The sequence below is a fragment of the Embiotoca jacksoni genome, unplaced genomic scaffold, assembly GCF_022577435.1.
Source record: "Embiotoca jacksoni isolate LCO1_2020_lvr unplaced genomic scaffold, fEmbJac1.0.p SCAF_15, whole genome shotgun sequence".
NCBI lineage: Eukaryota > Metazoa > Chordata > Actinopteri > Embiotocidae > Embiotoca > Embiotoca jacksoni.
Genome location: NW_027185285.1, coordinates 3,170,426 through 3,192,882, shown reverse-complemented (window position 1 = coordinate 3,192,882; position 22,457 = coordinate 3,170,426). Strand labels below are relative to the sequence as shown.

Below are 22,457 nucleotides of genomic sequence, written 5' to 3'. Positions count from 1 at the left end.
TAATGTTCTCTAAAATCAATATTCAGTATTATCAGTTTAAATTGATATTGAAGCTTGAATTATTAAAAGATTGTTTCATATGCAACAATAGAGGGAAACCTGCTTATTAAATATGATGGCCAGTGTCTGCAACATAATATAAAGATTATAATTCAGATTTATTGCATTGTCTAGCTCAGGCAGAGGACAAATTACTATACAGCTGCCACTCTGTTTCACAGCAGACATTTTGAAATATGATAGTAGGATATGCACAGGAGACACATATTTTGTTAACAATAGTGGAGAGACACAGAGTCCCCGTAAACCATGCTAGTGAGCCACAATGCACAATACCAGGACAGTGGAAGAAGTGCAGAATTTACACCTGTGCCTTTTCTGCTATGACGTGCCAAAATGTCTGCTGTGAAAAAGTCCGTTTTGTGAAATCCACAGGTTGGCTACCAGGGGAAAACAGTGAAATACTGCCCCCTCTTGGTGTCCAAAGGGTCTTGCAGACAGAGTGAAAAACCTTGCAGAGAATACTCTCCAAGTCAGAATGGTCACATTTTGTTGTTGTTATTCAAAAAAAAAAAATACAAAAAAAATTATACATTTGGGGGTAAATCAGAATTCTGTTTATTTTTAAATCAAATTACAAGATTAAAAAATATCTGACCCAGAAGTTCAAAAACCTTTAAAATCCCAAAACATTCAGTTTATCAAAAGATTAAAAATATCATTCAACAGCAGTTATGACCATGAGAACACTACATTAAGGCAGAATTAAGGGCACAACACAATAAAAGCATATATATATATATATATACATATATATATATATATATATATACATATACTGACTGTCATGTACATCATAACTCTGGTAAGCCTGAGTGTAAAGTTATCTACGCTACAAGTTAATCAGTTTTTTTTTTTTAATTTATTTTTTATACTATTTTTTATTTTTTTATTATTAACTGAGTTCATTTTTTGTGCTTTGATGTCTGACCATGACACCTGTATCTCATCTTCTCTTTAAACAATATCTAACCACTTAACACTGTAGCCATTCAGTTCCCCCCATAGGGCAATAACTAAAGCATGGCCTTCTCTTCATATATGTATAATAATCCAAAGTGTGTTGTTTGTATTTCTGTGTTGTGGTGTATGCATGTTTCTGTGTCAGCACATGAGATCACCCTGCATATGACATCTCTGTGACAAAGTTGAGCAACTGTGCATGATGTCTGGCAAAGCTTATCATGGTAGTGTCTCTGAACTAAGAAGGTGCCTCCTCTTCTCACCTGGTTACTGCTTCTAGTCTACCTGCTCAGCCCAAAACCTCAGGAAAAAGGTGGGGTCAAAACACTGGGAAGTTAATGGTGGAGGGCAAGATGGAACCCCCTCCTCAGTTGGGTGAGATGGTGCGTCGACGGAGACAGCTGCACGTCAGGCACTTGAGGATGCTCATAGTGATGTGCATTAGGGGGCCGAAGTTGAAGAGGAGGTTGTAGAAGGTGTTCACAGACAGGCCGCCAGTCTCATCTGCGTATTTTAAAGCCACAATGGGTGTGTAGAGGCTGTTGGTCAGATTCCTGAAGCGAGGGCTGCTTGACTCAATAACCTTTTTAGTGCACTGGAGAGATGGGAAACAAAACAAAGTTAGGACTGATTTCATTTATATGTAGGCTGATTGTTTGTACTCAGCCTGATCAATAACTGGTGCTGCAACCCAATGTCAAACCAAAGCGTGTAATACACCCATCAGTCCACTAGAGGATACCGTGTCAGTGTCATGATCTGCTTCTCCTTGGCGAGAAAAGAACATACATGTATGATCACAGTCCACATAATGAGGATGGGACAAACATAAAACTCCTGGGAGAGCGGTGTTCGAGTCAGTGAGAAAACAAAAGTCAACGTAGATTTACTTTTAGGTAATATAAATTACTTATATAAATTACATTAAGTAATTTAAAGGACGTTATTTATGTAAAATTTCTTTTGTAAACTCAAACCATGATCTTTTTCTAACCCTAACCAATAACTGTTGGTGTCTAAACCTAACCCTATTACGACCGTCTCACATTAAACCCAAACCATGACCTTTTCCCTTTCCTGATCCTAACTATGCGCTTTTTGGTGGCCAAAACAAAGGCATTTTACATTTCACATCTGGGCGAGGAAGAAAACATGACACTGACATGGTATCCTCTCGTGCACTGTCGGGTGAATTACACTCTTTGGCATTATACCAGGTTGCGGCACCTGACCTGAGAAACACAACAATAATTCTTGAATACTGGTCAAATGTGAGTACAAAACCCATTCCCTTACTTTAGCTATGTCTTCTGGCGTCTGGCCCATGGCCTCAAATATATCTATGGATGAGGGCAGGTAAACGTCTTTAAAATAACGAACGGTGTCGGCGTCTGCTCCTGGATACTCCATTTTAGCCACATCGTCCATCATCTTCCTCTCAAACTCAGTGTGGACTGGGCCGGGTTCAATCATGGACAACCTGAGGCGAGTCAAATACAGAAAGGTCTGTGAGGGAGCATATACAGTACAAAGTAAAGACAGATGTGAGCGAAGGTCGAAGGAAAGAGGGTAATCTACCGGATATTGAACTTCATCAGTTGCACAGCCATACTCTCACAAAAGCCTTCCATTGCAAACTTAGAGGCAGTGTAAACATCGTTGAACACCACTCCTGATGCAAGAACAAAAACAGGGAGATAAAGGTCATCAGTGCATTGTATCATCAAATTTCAAAGTAATCTATTAACAGAAGACATCCATCAAACTTCATTTACACATAAAGGATGAAGCTAATCAAATCAACCAAGTAACAAAATGTGAAAGAGGACAATTTAAGTGCCAGACAAATCATGAAAATTCATTTAAAACCTCGTCAGACACTCTTCAACTTGTTCTGGTAAACCCCACCACCGTGTTACTTCAAACAAGTTAAAACAAACAAATTATTTGCAAGTGCTTGCTATTTGACCCAAGTCAGCAGATCTTTACTGGAAAGGCAAGACGTAGACCAACAGACAATAAATAAAAACAGCTCAGCCTTTAAATATCAAAAATATTCATCCGTCAAACATTCAAATTTAATCTTTAACCAAAAACAAACATTGTCAGCTCTCCTTTTGAGATATAAAATGGCAAATTATAAAGAGGTGAAATTTTCGGTTTCACTTACTGTATTTCATCTACCCTTAAACATAGCATGATTTACAGGTTATTGAGAATGATTTGGAATATTTTTGACTCTTCACCACAGATGATCAGTACTCTGTATGCTACGAGTGTGAAGAATTGTAGAATTCAATTTTCATGCTTTCTTCCTGAGTCATAGACCAAACAAAGATGCCAAAGAAGTTGGATCAACAGTATTTTTATGACTACATATTTGTAAATGTGATGCTATAACTGACCGAAATGGTCAACGATATCTTCGTGCAGTATGCTTCTCTGCTACAAAGTCACTCTTAAAGCAAGTCAGTTAAACATCTAAACACATTATAATGGCCTGCAGATTTTCTTATGCATTTTTACAGATCATACCCTGAAGACCCATAACGCTGCTCATGACCACGATGTGTCCTGAACGCCTCTTCTTCATGTCGGGCATCACTTCTTTGATCATGCGCACCACGCCAAAGAAGTTGGTCTCAAACACTTTTTTCATCTCGTCGATGCTGATGCTCTCCACGGGTCCGAGCAAGCCCACACCGGCGTTGTTGACTGACAGGAAACACACAGATGACATGTATGTACAAACATTGAAATAATCAAAACTTTGAAACAGTTAAGATATTTTTGAGATCGTCAATGATTAAGTTTGACATTACTTGATATTGCCACCAGATGTCAGTGTGTGACAACAACAGAGAGGTGTGATGTAACACATGACCATGTCCAATGGCCCCTGGGTCTTGGGTAATGAGGTGAAGGGGGATGTCATGTTGGACTTAGAGTAAGACAGACGCAGGTTTATAAATAGATGATTTATCCAGACTTAAGGCTTAAACCCAAGAACTGAAAAGAGCCACCTATTTAGAAGTCATTATTCTGGTTAACGCACACTTTACTGCACTGTTATATCGCTTCAGAGTGACCTAATAAGGTGATTGGTGACATCTGCTGAGACTTCTGGGTTTCAAAATAGATCTTGTGCTTTGTTGTGACAACCCTCGTTCAGAAAAAGGTGTTATTGAGCTGCACGCTTGGTTTCAGCTATATTTTCACTCACTCACATATTACTATGATGGCTCTATCTGTTTGGGTGCATAATCTATCTGCCCACTGGGATTTCAAAACTCTCCCAAACTTCTCCCTCCACTTACTCAACTCAACTGCAAAACCAGTGTAACCTCTGATTCCCAACATTTCTGTAATTAATTTTCAAAACCTTTGACCTAAAAGCTGTATTTTTTTTTATTACAGTAATAACACCGTACTTTGATATTTTGTTTTTCAACTTAAATTGAAGAGTAACTCTCCCAGATAAAAGTTGCATACAGTTTGTGTTAAATAGATACCATCATGGGAATGTGAGGTTTATTGTGCCAGTCGTTTGGTTATCGTTCCTATGCACAGATGTATTCACAAGCGGGGAATAGTTCAAAAAGGACTTGCAGGTCTAATTTCAGGTGTGTCCCACTCACTCAGAATATCAATATGGCGGTCCTTAACATTGTTGATGCACTGCCTGACGGACTCGTCGCTGCACACGTCTAATGGAAGCAGCATCAAGGTCTTCCCATATGCATCTCCCGCTGCCTCCACCAGCTTGTCCTTCTTCTTCAGGTCCCGCATGGTAGCGATGACTGATGGGAGGAGACAGAGTGTACAAAAAGGACCTCTATGACAGCAGATAATTGTTCTTTAACACAACCTGCAACTGCAAAGACATATTTAGGAATTTTCTATATTTTAATTAATTTCACACTTTCACTATTCATCATTTCGGAGGAAATCGTCACATTGAATCTTTTCCTGTAATTAAACAAACCCTTGACCCATTGTTACACTGATTAAGTGACACACAGGACTGTACAATTCCAGAGTTCATAGAAAAGACCACGCCTGACAGTTTACAGTGCAGACAATTGATTTCCTCTGAACTTTACTCGCTGGGGAACATTAACCTACATATGGCGCAGGAATCTATCATGACCGACGACAGCAGCTATCAGCACAGTGTTGACCTGGCGTCTTCCACGCTGTGTGTTCTGCTTACACTTTGCTGACTGACGTTATCTAATAGAGAAAAGGGAGGCAGTTGTGTTACACAATGGCAATAAGCACAAGTAAACAACTTATCCCCACATCCATCTAAAACTACCTGTTGCCCTTGGCAGATAAAGGAAAGCCTGCACATGATTCTTGTCTGAAGTCAGGCTGGGTTGGACAAGCAAGATTAGAGAGGGATTTCTAAGCTGTGCAGGTTCTGGATTGCACTACGGTGTTGCCAATGTAACATTTTATGATTTATAGCAATGAAAACTCTTTTTTTTTTTTTTTGAGAATGTTGCTGTTTAAGTGTCATACAACTTCTACACAAGCAGTCAGATACACACTACGCATTAACAACATCTCATGAAGTCTCATTAAGTCTACTCTTCTGATTTGAGAACCATGAAGCAACAGAAAGATTTACGTATTGGTAGAGACGCGAACAAGAGATCCATTGTTCCTCTGGCTCCTGGAGGAATTACTCCTGGGCAGCTTAAACATTCTTGAACACACATTGCATTAAAAAAATACACAGAGGTATATTGAGGCTTTCTCTGAGTTTTGTGCACGTTACTGCAACTAATCATTTCTTTATGCACCATGCAATATTTAATCTCTGTTGGATTTCCTAAGGAACAGAACAGATCAGCAACATTGCTCAGATGTGGCCTTATTTAAAGCAGGTCACACTGTGGAAAAAAATATGCTCAAGCCAGTGTTGGGAGGGAGGGAGCAGTTAATCGCTTTTGTTTTGCTCATCTATTTCACGGTAATAAATCCCATCACATCCCCGTGACCCCAAAGAAAAAGAGAACTTTAACTAACCCTTAAACTGGCAAAATGAGAATCCCTGCTCTTGTTTAATTATAGCACACATAAGATGACAACAATCAAGAGTTTCAATGTTAACTCTGACCATAGGCCTACAGCCAATTATGCAATTCTGTATAGTCACAGCAAACAACACAATCTTGTCACAGCGGTCTGGAGGCCAACTCCTACCAACAGGGTTGAGGTTGGTAAGATGATCCAACATAATTCTGTCTGAGGCTCCATGACATGGAAAGCTTGTGGATTAAATTTCCATTCCTAGAATTAAATTAATGATGGCTGGGAAGCAGCAGACCAGACACACAGACCGACTATGTCAAAGTGGGACACCCTAACTCCACTGTGTACCAATGAAGACTTCAAACAAGGCCCTTGCTTTAGAGTGAACCCTCGCTTGTACAGGTCTCAAACTTTGTCCCCCTTTCAACACTCGCTCCAGTGAGGGGACTATAGGCACATTAGACACGGCACTAAACCGGAGCAGGCGGTCTACAATTCACTGCAATAAAAGGGGGCTTTGTGCTGGAGAAGTCACTTGAAAGAGAACTGACAAGACTCCTTTTATGAATCCTGCCTGGAAAGCGGCATCCTTGCAGAGCCCTACCCTGGAAACTGCGCTTTCAGATGATAATAGTTGCACCAAAGGGGCGACTGAAACCCAGTCCTTACAAAAGGATATGGATACGATATTACTGGGGTTAGCTATTTCCATGGACACTACACTAAATCTCGTTTGAGCGTTAAGACGGAGCGTTGCGCATGAAGCTCAATCGAACTTTATGCGTAAAGGAGGTTTGGTACGATTGCTGAGTTTTGTCGGGGAGGTAAACACGGAATAGTTTTTCAGGCGAACCACAGCATTATTGGCTTTCTACTAATAGGTCCCGATCAAAGAAACAATGTAGAAGAAAGCGCATTTACCATGGTAACGCTTCTTTTCATCTCTGGCCAGCGTGACGGCAATTCGTAACCCGATGCCGGAGGAGCAGCCGGTGATCAGCACAACTTTCTGCCCGCTGTTCGCCATGATTTGTCCGGGTAGGCGCTGTGTTTTTCAGCGGTCCTCTGCTCCGTATGGTCGCTGCCGAGGGAGCTACCGATCACCGGACTTTAAAAAACTAAAGCGGATCATGCAGACACAGCAGCCATGTGAGCGCCTAATTCAGTCACATGTTCAATAAAAATCAGTAACCAAAAACGACGTGACACGGCAAACACCCCTTGCAGTTTTTAAACTTGATAGGTGCCGCCTGCCCAGAAAATGTAGTTAATTCCTTGTAAATTTGTGGACGTGCATGCGCGCACGTGCGTGTTGCAGAGGGGGCAGTGCTTAGGCCTTTTTGATTTCTGAGCTGGTGACCCCCGCAGTATAATAATATTGACACCTACTCTAGTGGTGATTTATTACGAAATTACAGTCATTCACAATACAACTAATAGACTATCCAACTTTTCAAAACTTTTATTTCACATTTTATAATTTGCTTACGTTCAAATATTCCATTAAACTACACAATTTACTGTCTTTTAAAATATCTGAATGCACGTCAGATCTCAGAAAAATTACATTTATTATTATTATTATTGTAGTTGTTATTTTTATTATTCCCTCTGCTGTTATCCCAAGTATAAACAAAAATGAAGTTCTTCGCCTCTAGCTGATTTATTTATAAAACTTCTCCTTGGGTGACACCAAGTTTGGAGTGTAGTGTTTATAGTTAACTTAATAGGCTGCGTTACACTGCCATCTAGTGGGAGCGTAAGGTGCAGCACACTTAAGTAGCACTCAGGCTTTCTGAATGCATATACACAAGCAAATCAATAATCCTGCATCACTGTAATCAAAATAATACAATTTTAAGAATGTATGTTCTAAGCTTGAGTTTGTCATCTATGTCTCAGTTTGGTTTGTCAGTGCTATTAGCAGCGGTTTGTTATTGTTGACAAGTGGACTCTGCTCTTGACAGATGAAGGGGTCAACGTTTTTCTCAGATAAGACTTGCTTCTTTTTCTCTGATGAAAGGCTGCGGTGCAAAGAGTCATGGTCATGTTTGGGCCTGTTGCTAAACGTGATGCAACCACATGCAAACTCCTGTCCAGAAAAACAGGGCTTTCACACAACACTATTTCCCAGAGGAGAGGACTGTAACTTTATGTTTCCTACTTTAAATTTGTTGAAATGTTTCGTGTCCTTCTTTTTAAACTCACTGTAAGGGTTTTGTATCTTATATGCCATCTCAGCTTTGCATGGTAGACATCTCAACCACAACTTCACGTTTCTCTAATTGAAGATGTTTTCTGTTTGTTCTGATGGTTCCCTTTACCTTAAAAAAAAAACCCAACCCGGTATAACTTATTGATGTTTGACAATAATTATTGTATCTTTCACTCAAAATTTAAATAATTAACTCATTTGTTTAATATTTTTGATTGACACTGGGATGACAATGGTTGACCCTCTTTTCAGTTGCCTTTTGTTTCTTATTTGGAGAGAGTCCAGACATTAAAGTGGCTCAACACCATTTATATGAGTTTGTGTTTATTCTCTCCTGAATTTCTCACCAGCTTTTGAAACCTGATTGCTGCATTGTTTCGAATTTTAAACTATATTTTATGACACAAATATTTCTGCCTTTAAAGCATACAAAAATGAATAGAGGTCCCCCGGTTACAACATTCAACCCCACTGCTATTTGTTTAATCTCAGGGTAAAGCGGGGTTACGGATAGTTTCCATCATCAAGAGAAGGAATTAATTTTTCCATAAATTTGTAGAGAATTATCCTGTAGGGGGGCAACATTTTAACAGAGTGGAGTCCTGACTTGGCCAATCAAAGTTCAACTTGTAACAGAAGTTCAGCTCTGCTGTGAAACAAAATTCCCCTAAAGTATGTGATATGTATAGTAGCTGCAGAAAGTATTCCAACCCTTTTACTTTTTGCACACTTTAAACTGTTGAAAATTTAGTTTTAAATGAATGAAATTAGAATTTCCCCCATCAAGAGACTCAATAAATGTGTGCAAATTTATTAAAAATCAAAAACTGAAATCTGTCATTTACAAAAGTATTCAGACCCTTAATTTAATACTTGGCAGAAGCCCTATTGGCAGCACTTGCAGCTTTCAGTCTTCTTGTGTAAAGTCTCTACAAGCTCTGCACACCTGGATATTGGCAGTTTATCCCACCCTTCCTGGCAGATCCTGTCAAGCTTCGTCAGACGCTGTTCGACAAACACCGAGCTTTCACGCGCCTTTTACTCAGACTGGCTTCCGAATAGTTGCTTAACAATAAACGCCTGATTGAGGAAGAGCTGGTGAGATGGTTGCCCTTTTGGCATGTTCTCCCATCTCTGCAGAGGAATCCTGAAGCTGTTATAGTGACTGTTGGGTCCTTGTTAACATCCCTGAATGTGGCCTTACTGGCATGGTTATTCATTTCACCCACACAGCCAACTCTTACAAGAGTTATGGTGGTTTTAAACTATTTTCATTTCACAATTATTGAGCTCATTGTGTTCTTGGGACCACTTAAAGCTTTAGAAATGTTTTTTTTTACCCTTGCCCTCATTTATGCATTGCAATAGTTTTATCACAGAGAGTTCTTTGGAAGTCATAGTTTGTTTTTAGCCCTGACAGAAAATTAAATGAAAACTTCAGTTGTTGCTTTTTAATGGATGAAAATATGTTTTTCTTTGTCTTCATTGATTTGTGAGTGTAGACTGATAGGGAAAAAAAAAAAAAAAATGCCAATTTTATAAATTTAAGTTTGCAAAAGGTAAAGGTGTCTGAAAACTTTCCGAAGTGACTGTAGGCTATATAACTCAACATAAGAATAGGCTACACAATAAAAAAAAAAATCTTTTTCATAGACTTCCAATCAACACTGCTTGCTTCTTAGAAACTGTGTATTTTGCTGACAACACGCAGCAGACTGTCAACGGTCATATAGATTTTAGGCCCAATTTCCTCTTGCTGTCTCACAAAGCTGATGTCTGCTTGTTCAAAACATCCCTACGCTATGGCCCATTTCCCACACCGGAAAGCTGGAGTTAAAATGAGATAATAAAAGTGGAATTTGCATTGTCAGATAAAGCAGCTTTAAATCCTAACTGACAGTGTGCAAAACAACGGCGCTTAAAAAAAATAACCTCTTGGCTATTTTGCTACCATCTCATTAATGTGAAGTCAGTGCTAATTTAACTTATTTGACCCCTAATTTCATAATGTAGCACAATATAGGAAATACAGTTTATGCTTTAACTGATACATAAAACTAATAAACAAAACCTAAAGCTAGAATTGACATCATCGCAAGATTAAACAGTGGTGGAAAGTAAATTAGTGCATTTTTTTTAATTACTGTATCCTACTTCAGTACAATTTTGAGGTACTACTATTGTACTTAAGTATTTCCATTTTAACTACGATATATTTCCATTTCACTTCAGAGCAGTATTGACAACTAGATAATATGATGAGTTTTTAAAATACGACATTGCTAATGAATAAACCAGTAGGTTTCCAACCTTTTTAGCATCTGACATCTTACAAGAATCAGTGTGTGGTCTGGATCACATCCACCTCCATCAAACAGTAATTTCTCCCTTTAAACTTCTCACATGGTTTCATTTCAAATTCATGTTAAAATGAACCAATTTAAACTACAACTTGGGTGGTTGGCAAAGGCAAACAACTAGGTGCTAATTCTAGTTTCTTTTTCCTCTGACAACGCCTTTGATTTTTCTGCTGTCCGACATAAAACAGTTCAAATTAGCTCCACGTCCAGCAGCTACAACAGTAACATGCTTTACACACTAATGCTTCTCTTTGAGTGATCTTATGATATCATATGTAATCAGTCAGAGGGACCAAACCAGCACTTTTACTTTAATACTTTAACTACATTGTACTGCTGGCACTTGTTTTTACTTAGGAAGGATTTTTGATTCTGGACTTTTACTTGTAATGAAGTATTTTTACATGGCTGTATTAATACTTTTACTTAAGTAAAGGATCTGAATACTTCTTCCAACACCGAGATTAGTGATGACGCTGGTGGCCCAGATTAAAAGTGAATTTTACAAAGGTCTTGCTGCTACACCATGTGTCCACATTATTGTCTGAGCGTCTCGATTGGCAATTGGTAATAACATTTTATATATTTATGGACCCAATTATGGTCCAACAGGAAAACTAAGGGTTTTCCCTCCATACTCCAGATGGCCATCTACCACTGGATTACGGTGCTAGAAGAGCCGATGCTAAGTCACTGGAGTAAGCTTTCCCTTGTACCTCCAGATGAAGTGGACAGGTGTGGATGGAGATGAGGAGGGGTGCTGGGCAGCCAGTGATGTCTGCCAGCCTTCGAGCTATTGCTGTGGAATTTCAGAGGATTGAGGCACTAAGACACAGAGGGAGTTAGGAAAGAGACAAAGAGGAGGGAATAATACAAGCCTCTACATGCTTTTCCTTGCCACATGCTTTCTCTGCTTTAAAGTCTTGTTGTAAACCCTCCTCCTCGTTTGACCTCAAACTTTCTCCTCTCCACTTTCTCTGCTGCACCTCTATAAGTATGTACAGTATTGAACTGTTACTGTAGCAATTCATTCATTATCACTCCCCCAACCTTTCACCTCTCCCATACACGTCTGAACACACTCCAGCTGTGCCCCAGGCCCAAATTATCTCGAAGCAATGCCAAAGTCCAAGTCATCAAAATGACACTCCCATTCCTGCTAAACCCTTTTTTTATTTTATTTTTTTATTTTTTTATAGCTTAATAGTCAATTTCCTGTGAACTGACTTTGAGGATACATGAACAGATGCTCCTGGAACTTTCACTGCTTTTGCAGCTGACTGTATAAAGTCTGATTTCATTCTTTCTAATTAAAGTCAGATTGTGCGATTGGCGATGCTCTTCTAAATGCTTGTCCCAAATCTAATTATTTGTCATAACAAATGAATGTGGTCTGCATTTCAAATATTTTTTCTCACATTTACATTACTTCAAAAGTTAACTTTTTTCCACTCATTTGGAAAAAAAAATTCGTTCTATAGTGTTATTTCATGACTTAGAGCATCAAACTAAATATCACTTGTTTGACCCCTCTTGTAAGTGATGTCTCCACACTAGCATTGGACAAGAGACGGACTCTGGCTGATGCCACTGAAAGAATAAGGGACTCTAGCTGTGTGAAAAGACGTAGAGGACTGGAATGTTTGCCACGGGTCAGGAGTGGCGCTTTCTGCTCTTTTGTGTGCAGTCTGCAGAGGAGGTGTGGAATGCAAACTTCATGAGAACAGAGGCGAAAAAAGAGGCGAAGGGAGAGACTAGCTGGGGGTCGGTGCACGGGAGGGAGACTTGAAGAGAGAGCGAATGGGTGCAGAGAAAAAAGCAAAAGTGTTTTTGGGGTTCCGATGCAGTCAGCGAGCACTGGTAATTGAGAGAAAGTGCTAAAAGAAAGGCTCATGAGCTGCAACCAAAAGAGGAGTTATAATTGTTGCTGCAGCTGCAGACCCAACATTGAACAGCACATAGAGAGGGCATTGAGAGCAAAAAACACCCCGAGGATCAATGTGGCATTTCTGAGCACCAGTGAAACATTCATTACAATTAAAGCATACAGTATGGCAATTAATAGGCAATTCTCTATCTACTGTTGCACCATGTCACAGAACTTTTTTGACCAAGTCATTTGCAGAGTTTAAAAGTCCTGGTTTACTCTTCAGTTTACCAAACTGTGTGGAAGATATTTTAAAAAAATGTTGGTTTTAATTATTTTTAGAATCAGTGTTTCATGTTACCTTAAGTGGCCCTACTAATACCAGTTATTGAATAAATTGCCTTGCTATTTAGAGATGCAAATGCACTCATGGTGCTTCGTGCTGTAACCTAACAGCAAAGAGGAGGAGGGTACGCATGAGTGTGGTCACTGGTTGAGCTTATTTAGTCTATTTGTTTGAGCAGTTCATTTCACAGACATGGTCCTTAGATGTTAATTAGCTTAGTTTCCCCTCATCTCTGATGATTATAATTATCACCAGACTGGCAGTTCCCCTTACTTACAGGCCTCAGTGCAAAGAGGGGAAATTTCCACATGCTTCCTCATGGTCACAACCTTTGGTTTGGCAACTGCATCACAGCAGGATTTAGCAACTGACAGTGTAGCTTAATCTGTCTGGTAACACAACTCTGCATCCAGATCTTGTTACTTTCAACAATGCTCTTTTTCAAATTCCAAATACTATGAGGTGAGAGCAGTGGTGATGAAGCACCAAGCAGGAGGTCGTATCCTGTCTGATGTGCTCCCTCTGCCCTCTTGTATTGCAGGGAAATGAGACCAGCGTACCTGTTGCAGGATGGTTTCGAATGAGAAGGTGGAGACAGCTCTTATGTACGAACACATGCTGTCTGATACATGGAGATACTATCATCAGCAGTCAGTGGGTGGCACCAGCACATTTATCTCGAGGTGCTTTCTTAGATCAGCCTCTGACAGAATAACCTACATTTTCTCCCTCTAGCAAAATGTGGAATCGTGTATTCTCTTGCTTTTATAAGTGTTGGTTTCAACCACATCTTACATCATTCAGCATAAAAACGCACATTTTATCAATATATAAAACCAAAAGTTCTTATCTAATAGTTCTTATCTAAGGCTCATTTATAATTATGTGGTGACATTAAATGACAGTGGACTAGTTGTCAGGCTTAACCACACACACAAACCACAAACTTATACATACATCATCTTTAAATCCTAATTATATCACACTGGCAGAAGGTAATAAAAAATGTTTGTCATAAAATATGTAAATAAATGACATCACAAGCCCATGAAGAAGTGGTGGTGTTAGATCTGAGATGATTTGTAGGGAGCTATTTCACAATCACTGGATAGCCTGCTAAAAAAAAAAAAAAAAATAGAAACTTTGAAAGAGTTTTTTAAAAACATAAATCAATTTTTGGCAAATTGAAAGAATCGGTCGCATCCTCCTTCTGAAAGCTCATATACATTTTCTTCCTGATAGTTTGCCTGTTGTCCTGTTCTGGCTTGTTCTCCCACACAAGGAGCAGATGGCAGTCAGACTTAGGTGAAAGCCCATTTTAGGGTCTCTAATCCTAAATGCCCATCTGCTGCATCCTAAGGTTTGCCATTCGGACCTAAAATACAAGGTGATGATAGATTACGGCACTTCCACCCTCATGGTGATTAAATAATAAGTTACCTCCACAGTCATTTATCAGCACAGAATGACCTGCAGAGGGAGAAAGATACTTCAATTTGTAAAACAATGCCATGTGTTTGGGATAAACACCAAACTCCAATACTGTAAATATAATTTAATAATTCAGGGGAATTAAAGAATAATAAAATGAAAATGATATGCAACTAAAATGAAAACAGAGACACATCCTTAAGTCATTTCCTGCTAATTTTCATCTCAGATTTTTTTTTCTAACATGTCAAAGCTCGTATGGAGTATAATTTATTATCTGTGTTTCCACATTAATTGTAATGTATAAATATAAAGTGGCTTTGTTGGTTTCTGCTGATTGATTATCTGGATAAAGAAACCGCCAGCATGAATTTAGGTCACTCTGCATGTACGGCGCTTTTTCTAGCAACATGTATGTGTTTGTATCAACTTGTAAAACGATCATCTACTCACCTGACAATAATCCTTCTCAGGCTGATTTATAAAACCCTCTTGGTTAATGAAAGTTCAGGAGCTACTGACACAAGAATAATGGATCGACTTAAAATGTAATTACTATTTTCTTTCACATCATTGTCTTGTCAATAATGTTGTCAATAATTTAGATGTATGTGCGGGTTCCCAGGTGCAATCAGTGTATGTTTGCCATATGTCTTGTAGAAAACCAAAGTCTGCATGTAACAAATGTTAGGTTAAATTTAAGTCAAAAGACTATTTGTACATTTGTACATTGTTGTTTGTTTGTGTGTCTTTAAATTCAAATGATCTGTAAGTTGTACAGGTTCAGTAGTTGGACAAAGGTACATAGCACATGCTCTGGAAATATTTCTCACCCACAGCTCAGACTACCCACTGGACTCTTAGTAACTATCTGCTAAAAGCTGCTAGGAATGTGGCCCTTACTCAGGCTAGCTAAGCTGGTACTGAGAAGGGACACAGTGGGAGGTCAGGGGGTCCGTTGTTTACCCACCAGATCAACCTCCCTCTGTCCAGTCATCTCGGCGTTTCTGTCTCATCCAGTCCTGCACATGTGCTCCTACAGTTTACTTCCTTTGAGACTAAAGAAATGTATCTCTTTTTCTCCTAGAAAGTTCCTTATCTCAACAAATTTGAAGGAGGATTTTTAAAACTGATTGACATTATTCTTTTAACCATGAAAAAAAATACATATTTTCGATGGTCTGTGGGTCAACGATGTCTCGTGTTTAATAATTTGTGGCGGGTGACAGTTTGGTTTGGATTGAATATGAAACAGTACCACTGGGGGAAAAAAAAAGAAAAAAAGACAGCATTGCAGCCTTTAATGGACGGACTTCTTCTCTTCTGTGGTTTGAGACTCTTTTCCCTTGAGATATTACGGTTTGGCTCATTTTCTCCAAGTGCTCTCAGGGATTTCATCTCCCAGTTACTTTACAAAAGCATGTTGTAGCGTGGACTTGCATTATCGTTTGATAATTTTCCAATTAGACAAGGTCTTCACAAGTCTTATCTTAGAGCATGTCTCAACTGAATACAGTTCTCTTGGAATTATTTAGAGTTCTGGCAAGAAATATTGAGCTTCCATAAGTGATTGACTATATACTGTAAGGTCTAAACTTTGGCAGATGACTGGGACAAATATCACCTGCAGTGTCAAGCAGTAGGTGATGTAAATCAATGAATGATTTCCTCCCGTTCATGTCAGCAGTTTCCCTTAAGAGATCGTATGTAATTGCTTTCTGCCAGTTCAGCTGATATTATGTAAAAGTGTGTTTCTTACAAAGTGGAGAAACACTTAAATACGACTTTTCCGTATTTTGTTTAATAAGAATGGATGCTTCTATATCGAAACAGGGACCTTATATTGCTGAGTGGATTTAAGTTAGAGACCTTTACAAGGTGGGATGACCCCTAAAATTGAAACTTGCGTGTGTTTGTGTCATACTATATCTTACTGTTTCAAGTAGTGGCTTCTAGCCAGGTGTGCCGGTTCCTGAACTAATCAAGCTGACTGGTCCTGCACCGTCAGCAGTCAGCAACCTCATTCAGCCTCCAGCCTCACACTATTCAAGCTCCAGGCTGAACAAACATTACAGAAACTCTGCTGTAATGCTGGGCTAAGACTGATGGAGGAGATAACCTGTCCTGGTCTGAAGAAAAAAATAATAATAAATAATTTATGAACTGGCCAGGAGTGTCAAGTGTTGTAACGTTGATGAGTATTCAGCCAACTCTTTGCTGTGAAGTTCAAAGCTTGGATCCATCAGCTTCTATAATTTAGGCAAACCTCTGATCACTACATGTAAAGTAACCTGGGAATGTGTTGGCCACAAAACAATAATTAATTAGCTACTGCCATTTTTTTTTTCATCACCTTCATAACAATTATACTCAAAATATTCCTTGTTATGGTAAAAAAAAAAAAAAAAATCACAGGACTAAGTCACTGAAACATCGTGTATCTTGTGATTGTGCTGTCTTGTTTCAGTTTTGGTGGATAATGAAGTCTGCATTACTCGATCTGCAAAATACAACAAATTGACAGGTTACGAGTTTGCCATTGTGCTTTACAACACATTTGTTGGTAATGACAACGCCTAAGAAGTGAGACCTAACAAATTACCTCGAGTAATAAACGTGATTTACGATGGAGTCCTCTGCAGGCGAACCGCTCATCTATGCGTCCCAGGACACCGTCCTATGGGAGGGAAGAGGCGGAGGAGGAGGACAGAGGGAGGGAGTGATGGGGAGAGGGAGAAATTGAATGAGAGGGACAGGGCGAAACTGAGAGGAGCCACCACAACAAAACTTCTCCAACAACCAACCAAGTGGAACTACAGATTGGTTTCTCTTCTTTTCTCCACGCATGGCTGCCTAGTCCCAACAAACAGAGCTTCTACGGTGTAAAGTTGTGGAAGCAGACGGGGGTTCCCGCTTTGAAAGATGGACCATTTAATAAGGACCAGGTTGCGCAGGAGAGTGCCACTATTTCTTTTTATTCTGCTTCACGTCACGACGAATCAAGCCGGTAAAGTATCAAGTAAATAATACAGATGCCCGGGTGGCAGTTTATAAGTAAAAAAAAAAAGTCGACGCAGTGCCTTCTGTAACCTGATCAAAGCACTGTCTCTTCTTTCTGAGTTTACTTGACTTTTTTCATGCACCTTCATGCATCCCTCGGCCCCCTGCCAACACGAAGTTATTAGCGCAAAGGCATAATCTTTCCACTCTGTCTTTTCAGGTTCGTTTCAGATGCTGGTGTGTATAGCTGATATCTGTGATTTGAATCTGTGCGAATGTTTTTGGTGATGCTGCTACTTGTCCAACGGAGTCGCTTCAGGCTCGGATTAAAATTGTAATCTGGCTCAAATTACTTTAAGAAGTTGTCGGAACGTTTCAGAAGTCTGCAAATTTATTATATAAGTTTTGCATATGCATCGCTACATAACAATTATTCGTGTCATTGCACAGGGGGCACATTTTGATTGACTCAGCTTTTTTGCTCCAGTTGTATTAATTCAATATTCACGTCTTTCCAAGGTTTTGATTTGAGTGTGTCCTTCCTGCAGCAGGTGTGCCATCTCAGGAAAGATCTCAGGAGACCATGATGTCATGTTTGAGTTTGCTTGTGACCGGCGTCGGTTTACTGTGAAAAGGTTTAACGTTGGCTTGAGAAAGAGGTGAATGGCTGAACACTGAAATAACTGAGTAGATTAAAATTCCTGTCATGGATCTGTTTAATGTGCCCTCTGCTCACAGAGGTCTTAAGTGAAGGCGCTTAGCACTAACACTCCTACTGCCTTAGTCATGATTATTCTGGCACACTTAAATATTTGACATGTTTTACTGCAGGCTGCTGCCTCTGCTCATGTTCTACACAGTAACTTAAGTGACCCATTACACTACATGTAGAAGTGGACTGATTCGACTCATTTTCCAATAATCCACCTGCAAGGAGGAAACTTCTGGTCTCAACATCTGCCCAGGCATCCACATTCAATTCAAGTGCAGCCATTTCAAGACTTCCTTGTTGCCAAGATGGCCAGTAACAAGCAGTTACAGTTTGTCATTTGCCCCCCTTGCTATCTGTCACCCACACAGGTCTCCATGCCCTACGGCCATGTCAGAGTAACTGGTGCAGACTACTTCCTTGCAGGTGCTGCAGTTAATTGACTCTGTGATGGAGTGACATGCCACAACAGCAGGAGTTAGCCCTGTGGTCATCAGAAGTACTTAATAATATTTCATTTCCACTCGTGGCTTTCCACATGCACCCACTTTGTGGCTGCCAGGATTTGTTGGAATTCATTGGCTCAAACACTGTAAAACGATGGCAGGAGGAAGTGAGCCAACCGACCTAATCACATTCAAGTGGCACAGTGGCCGCAATGTCTAATGTCGTCTTAATGACGGCCTGTGAAGTGAGGGGCTCAGATGATTTAAAAGTGCACGGGACATATAGCGGTGCTGATATGGCAGTCTCAGATCTGCACATGTGGTTGATAATACGTTTGTGTCTCTGAGTCTGTGAATATTTGCATGCATATGTGTGTGTGTGTTACAGTGAAAGAATGTTTTCCCATATGCTTTCTATGTGTGTGTTCGACAGAGATGAGAGAGCACTTTGTAGTCATGTTTACAGGAAGTGAGACATTCTTGCACACGTGCACAGTTAGTTTCACTTAGAATCCTTTGTTCTTCTGCCTCAACACATTTTCATTCAGTTTTCTTTTCTTTTTCTGTTCCATTCAAAGCGGAGGAATGTTTGTTTTCATTTTATGCCTTATCTCTCTGTTCACATCATCTCCCTCCTCCTGCATGTACCCGGCCTCATCCTCAACTGGTTCTGTGACGGGGGAAATTGTGCATACAGCCCCCTCACTGTGTCCCGTTTGATCCCGTCTTGCCAATCCTGCACCAGACTCCCAAAGGAAGACAGCAAGCCTTGTTCGCCTTTGATCCCACAACAAATTAGTGGCAAATGAAAACAAATGAAATAGGCAGATGAATTTAGCAGAGTAGAGAATAGGAAAAAAGGAACATTACAGCTCTAGTGTCTTCTTTTGTTATGAGAGTTTGTGTTATTCTAATGGTAATGTTAAACATCTAAAGCGTCAGATATGCTGATGTCTGTCCCTAGTTGCTGTTATTGCAACTGTCATATCAGAGTGCTTCTTAAACTGTTTGATGAGGTAAAACTGTTTGGAATCCCCCCAAGTCTTTAATATGTAGAAATGATGCTCAAACACTTTTAGGCACCAGACTGCAATCTATAGTATTCAACACACATCTGGCTTGCAGAAACCCCCCTTCCCCTCAGGCTCCTACGGCTTTATGTTTCTGATCACTTAGTGCTCTCAGCAGCTTTCTGTAGGACCACTTTGAGATTCTTCCCGTGGAATTGCAATGAGCAGACATCAGAGGAGTGGACTTCTTTGCAACGTCCCCTTCCATGTCATCTTTAGCACGTGTTTATGAGCCTCACAAAAGTTTTATCATAGTCGTCCATCCTATGCACATCCACCAAAGCTATCTCTAGACTCTTGAAATCAATAGCTATCCTCATTTATTAACCTCTCTGAGCCACCAAGCATCCTTTGGGATGACTACAAACTACAGTGATCTTGGTCTTAAATTCAGAACCACGGGTTGTTGTGAAATTAAATTAAATTAAATTAAATTAAAAATTACCCTCAGAAGCACAAACTCAAAGGTCATGTGCACAGAATGGTATTAGACATTGTGCGTGAATGTGTGTGCAGCTTATAGTGTTGTGCTTTGATTTTGGCAACTCTGGTTACATTCCCTAATAGCAGCCTCAGTGTTATGTCTGTGAGGCTAAATGATGGCTTGGGGTTGAAACTTGAATGGGCTTGGTCATGTGTGCGTGTGCATGTCGTTTATCTGGGTAATCCTCTGTGCCTGAGGTGTGTATGCTTTATATGTCCATTCAAAACGGTGTCTGCACACTTGTATTTGTTGGTGTGATGTGCTATGTTCCAAATTTCTGTGGACCTGCTGTCCCTCCTAGCTCTTTAAGGGAGTTTACTGAGTAGAAATTGGGTCAGGCTAGGTTAAGGGCCAATGTTAGGCATGCGGTGGAGATTATAATTAGGGAATGGATTTCCTGTCGTCAAAGAAAGTCCTCACAAGTATAGACATACTTTGTGTGTTTCTGTGTGTGTTTGTGTGGAGCGTCTGTCCAGTTAGGGGCCTTGAGGGGCAGGTGTTTTCTCTGTGGGCCAAGCAGCTTTTGGCCTGTCGACTTATCATGCCGTGAGCAAACATGAGCAGAACAAACTGTGGAGATTAAAGAATGTGGTGTTGATGTGAGTTGGAAGGAAATGTGTGACCAGATTCCAGTAGAATCCTTCGGCTTCAACACCAAAAGGACATGGGCATTGTAGCACAACAACAGCACATAGCCGCTGACCCACATTCAGCAGATCACTCAGTAAAATGCTAAATCATTTGAATATTTTCAATAGTTATGACTTTTGGGTTTTCACCTATCATACAAATATTAATACTGCGGGAATTACAGGTAATTTGATGTTTCACATTCCATGCTTGAAAGCGATCAAAGACCTAACAACAGGCCCTATTGGTCACTTTTACCATTGCTTTCATTGCCTCTTATTAATATGACTTCCTAATCCATGACTCCTCAGACTGTTAAAAAAACCATTCCCTGTATTTATATGCACAACCGCTAACTTGACTTGCTCCTAAATCAGTGATAACTCAAAGAACAAACTCAACCACAAAGCACATTCAGAGCAATAAACATATCTGACTATCAACTTATTGCAAACTTCCAGACCAACTAAACTTTGTCTCAAAAATGTACCTCTGTTACGGATATTTGCAATATTCTTTCCAAGGTTTGAAGTACCTCTGCTTATGAGCAACATATCAAATTCTGAAGAAATTCTGACAATCTCAGAACCCCAGAGCACCAAATTTCCCTCTGTGGATTCCATGTAATTGAGCTACATATAAACAGTGTGTGCAGACTGCTTGTTCCTTCTGGTGTGACTGTGTGCATAGTGACTGTTTCCATCTTATTTGCCTGTGCATGTGTTTAAATTTCCATCAGCTCAGCATGCATTAGCTCTTCTCATCTCATAGTGTTCTTGTTCACACACAATGGTGACCCAGACAAAAGGTCACACCAAATCCTAATTAGATTATAGGGTACTCTTCTCAGAGCCTGGGAGAAAATGTGTTTGTATCAATTTGACCACTTCCACTGAATCTGTCATAATTGTTTCATTATTAGTCACCATTAGGATTGTTTTGTGAAGAAATTCTCTCTCAAAAGTAGTTTTGACAGAGAGTGGAAATTCCAAAAAACTGGTTTTAGAGAGAAAAAGACATCCTTTTAAAATTGATCAAATACTGTCTGTGTATTTCTGCTTGCACATGTTTGGCACATGGTCATGTATTGTCATTGTTATCTATTATAAGATGTGTGCACATCTCCAAACAGTAATTCAAAGTTTAAATGTCTAAATGTCTGTTTAAATGTATTCTTCTCTCAGGGTGTGGCCCAAGATATTGGAAGTTCCCATTGCCCAGATTAATTTTTGGCTTCACTTCTTGTTAAAATTCCCCCAATTCCCAGATGCAACAGATTTTGACAGTGTAGCACTGTGTGTGTGTGTGTGTGTGTGTGTGTGTGTGTGTGTGTGTGTGTGTCTGAGAGAGGGATATTTTCAAGCAAGGCTGTGAGTGTAGGTGGTGTGAGTCATGAAGAATGTCTTCAGAGACATTTGGTTTAGAAGCACAGAGAAGACATTATGTCCATGTATGACTGAAATGATGCTGAGTTGTATGACCGCAGGGCACGGAGAGACTGTGTCAAGCGTCACACAATACAGAGAGGATACACTGTGTGGTGGCCTTTCCAGGGGATAGAGCCCGAGCTGAGAGTTGGTGTGTCAGGAAGTCTGTGCCTGTCACTGTTGGTGGGCAGACATGGTTGTCTCACAGATAACAACACAAGAGGAAGAAAAAGGGGAGCCTGAGAAGAGTGTTATGGTTTAGAATCTGTATGTGTTTATGTGATTTATTGTGTACATGCTGTTCAGCACGTTTTAGCTCTGACTGTTCGCCCAAGAATTGCCGGATGTCTGTGAAACCGCTGTATGTTCCAGCTCCCAAATACTCTGACCTTTAAGTGCGTGGAAAACA

The 22,457-nt window shown here is 39.9% G+C and overlaps 2 protein-coding genes across 3 annotated transcripts in view; one reads left to right on the top strand and one right to left on the bottom strand.

Moving 5' to 3' along the window:
- Positions 1-602: 602 nt before the first annotated feature.
- Positions 603-7,318, bottom strand: rdh8a (retinol dehydrogenase 8a). Its single transcript, XM_069148863.1, has 6 exons — positions 6,985-7,318; positions 4,662-4,823; positions 3,559-3,738; positions 2,602-2,695; positions 2,320-2,503; positions 603-1,618 (listed from the first exon to the last, which is right to left on the bottom strand). Exons 1-6 carry the CDS (start codon positions 7,088-7,090, stop codon positions 1,391-1,393), a joined length of 954 nt encoding a protein of 317 aa, XP_069004964.1. The 5' UTR covers positions 7,091-7,318; the 3' UTR covers positions 603-1,390.
- Positions 7,319-17,057: 9,739 nt separating this feature from the next.
- The window catches only part of col5a3a (collagen, type V, alpha 3a), a 46,071-nt gene continuing 40,671 nt past the window's right edge, over positions 17,058-22,457 (top strand). For both annotated transcript variants that reach the window (XM_069148862.1, XM_069148861.1), the window contains exon 1: positions 17,058-17,289. In XM_069148862.1, the coding sequence (XP_069004963.1) occupies positions 17,205-17,289 (85 nt within the window). In that variant the 5' untranslated portion in view covers positions 17,058-17,204. The remainder of the gene's footprint in view (positions 17,290-22,457) is intronic.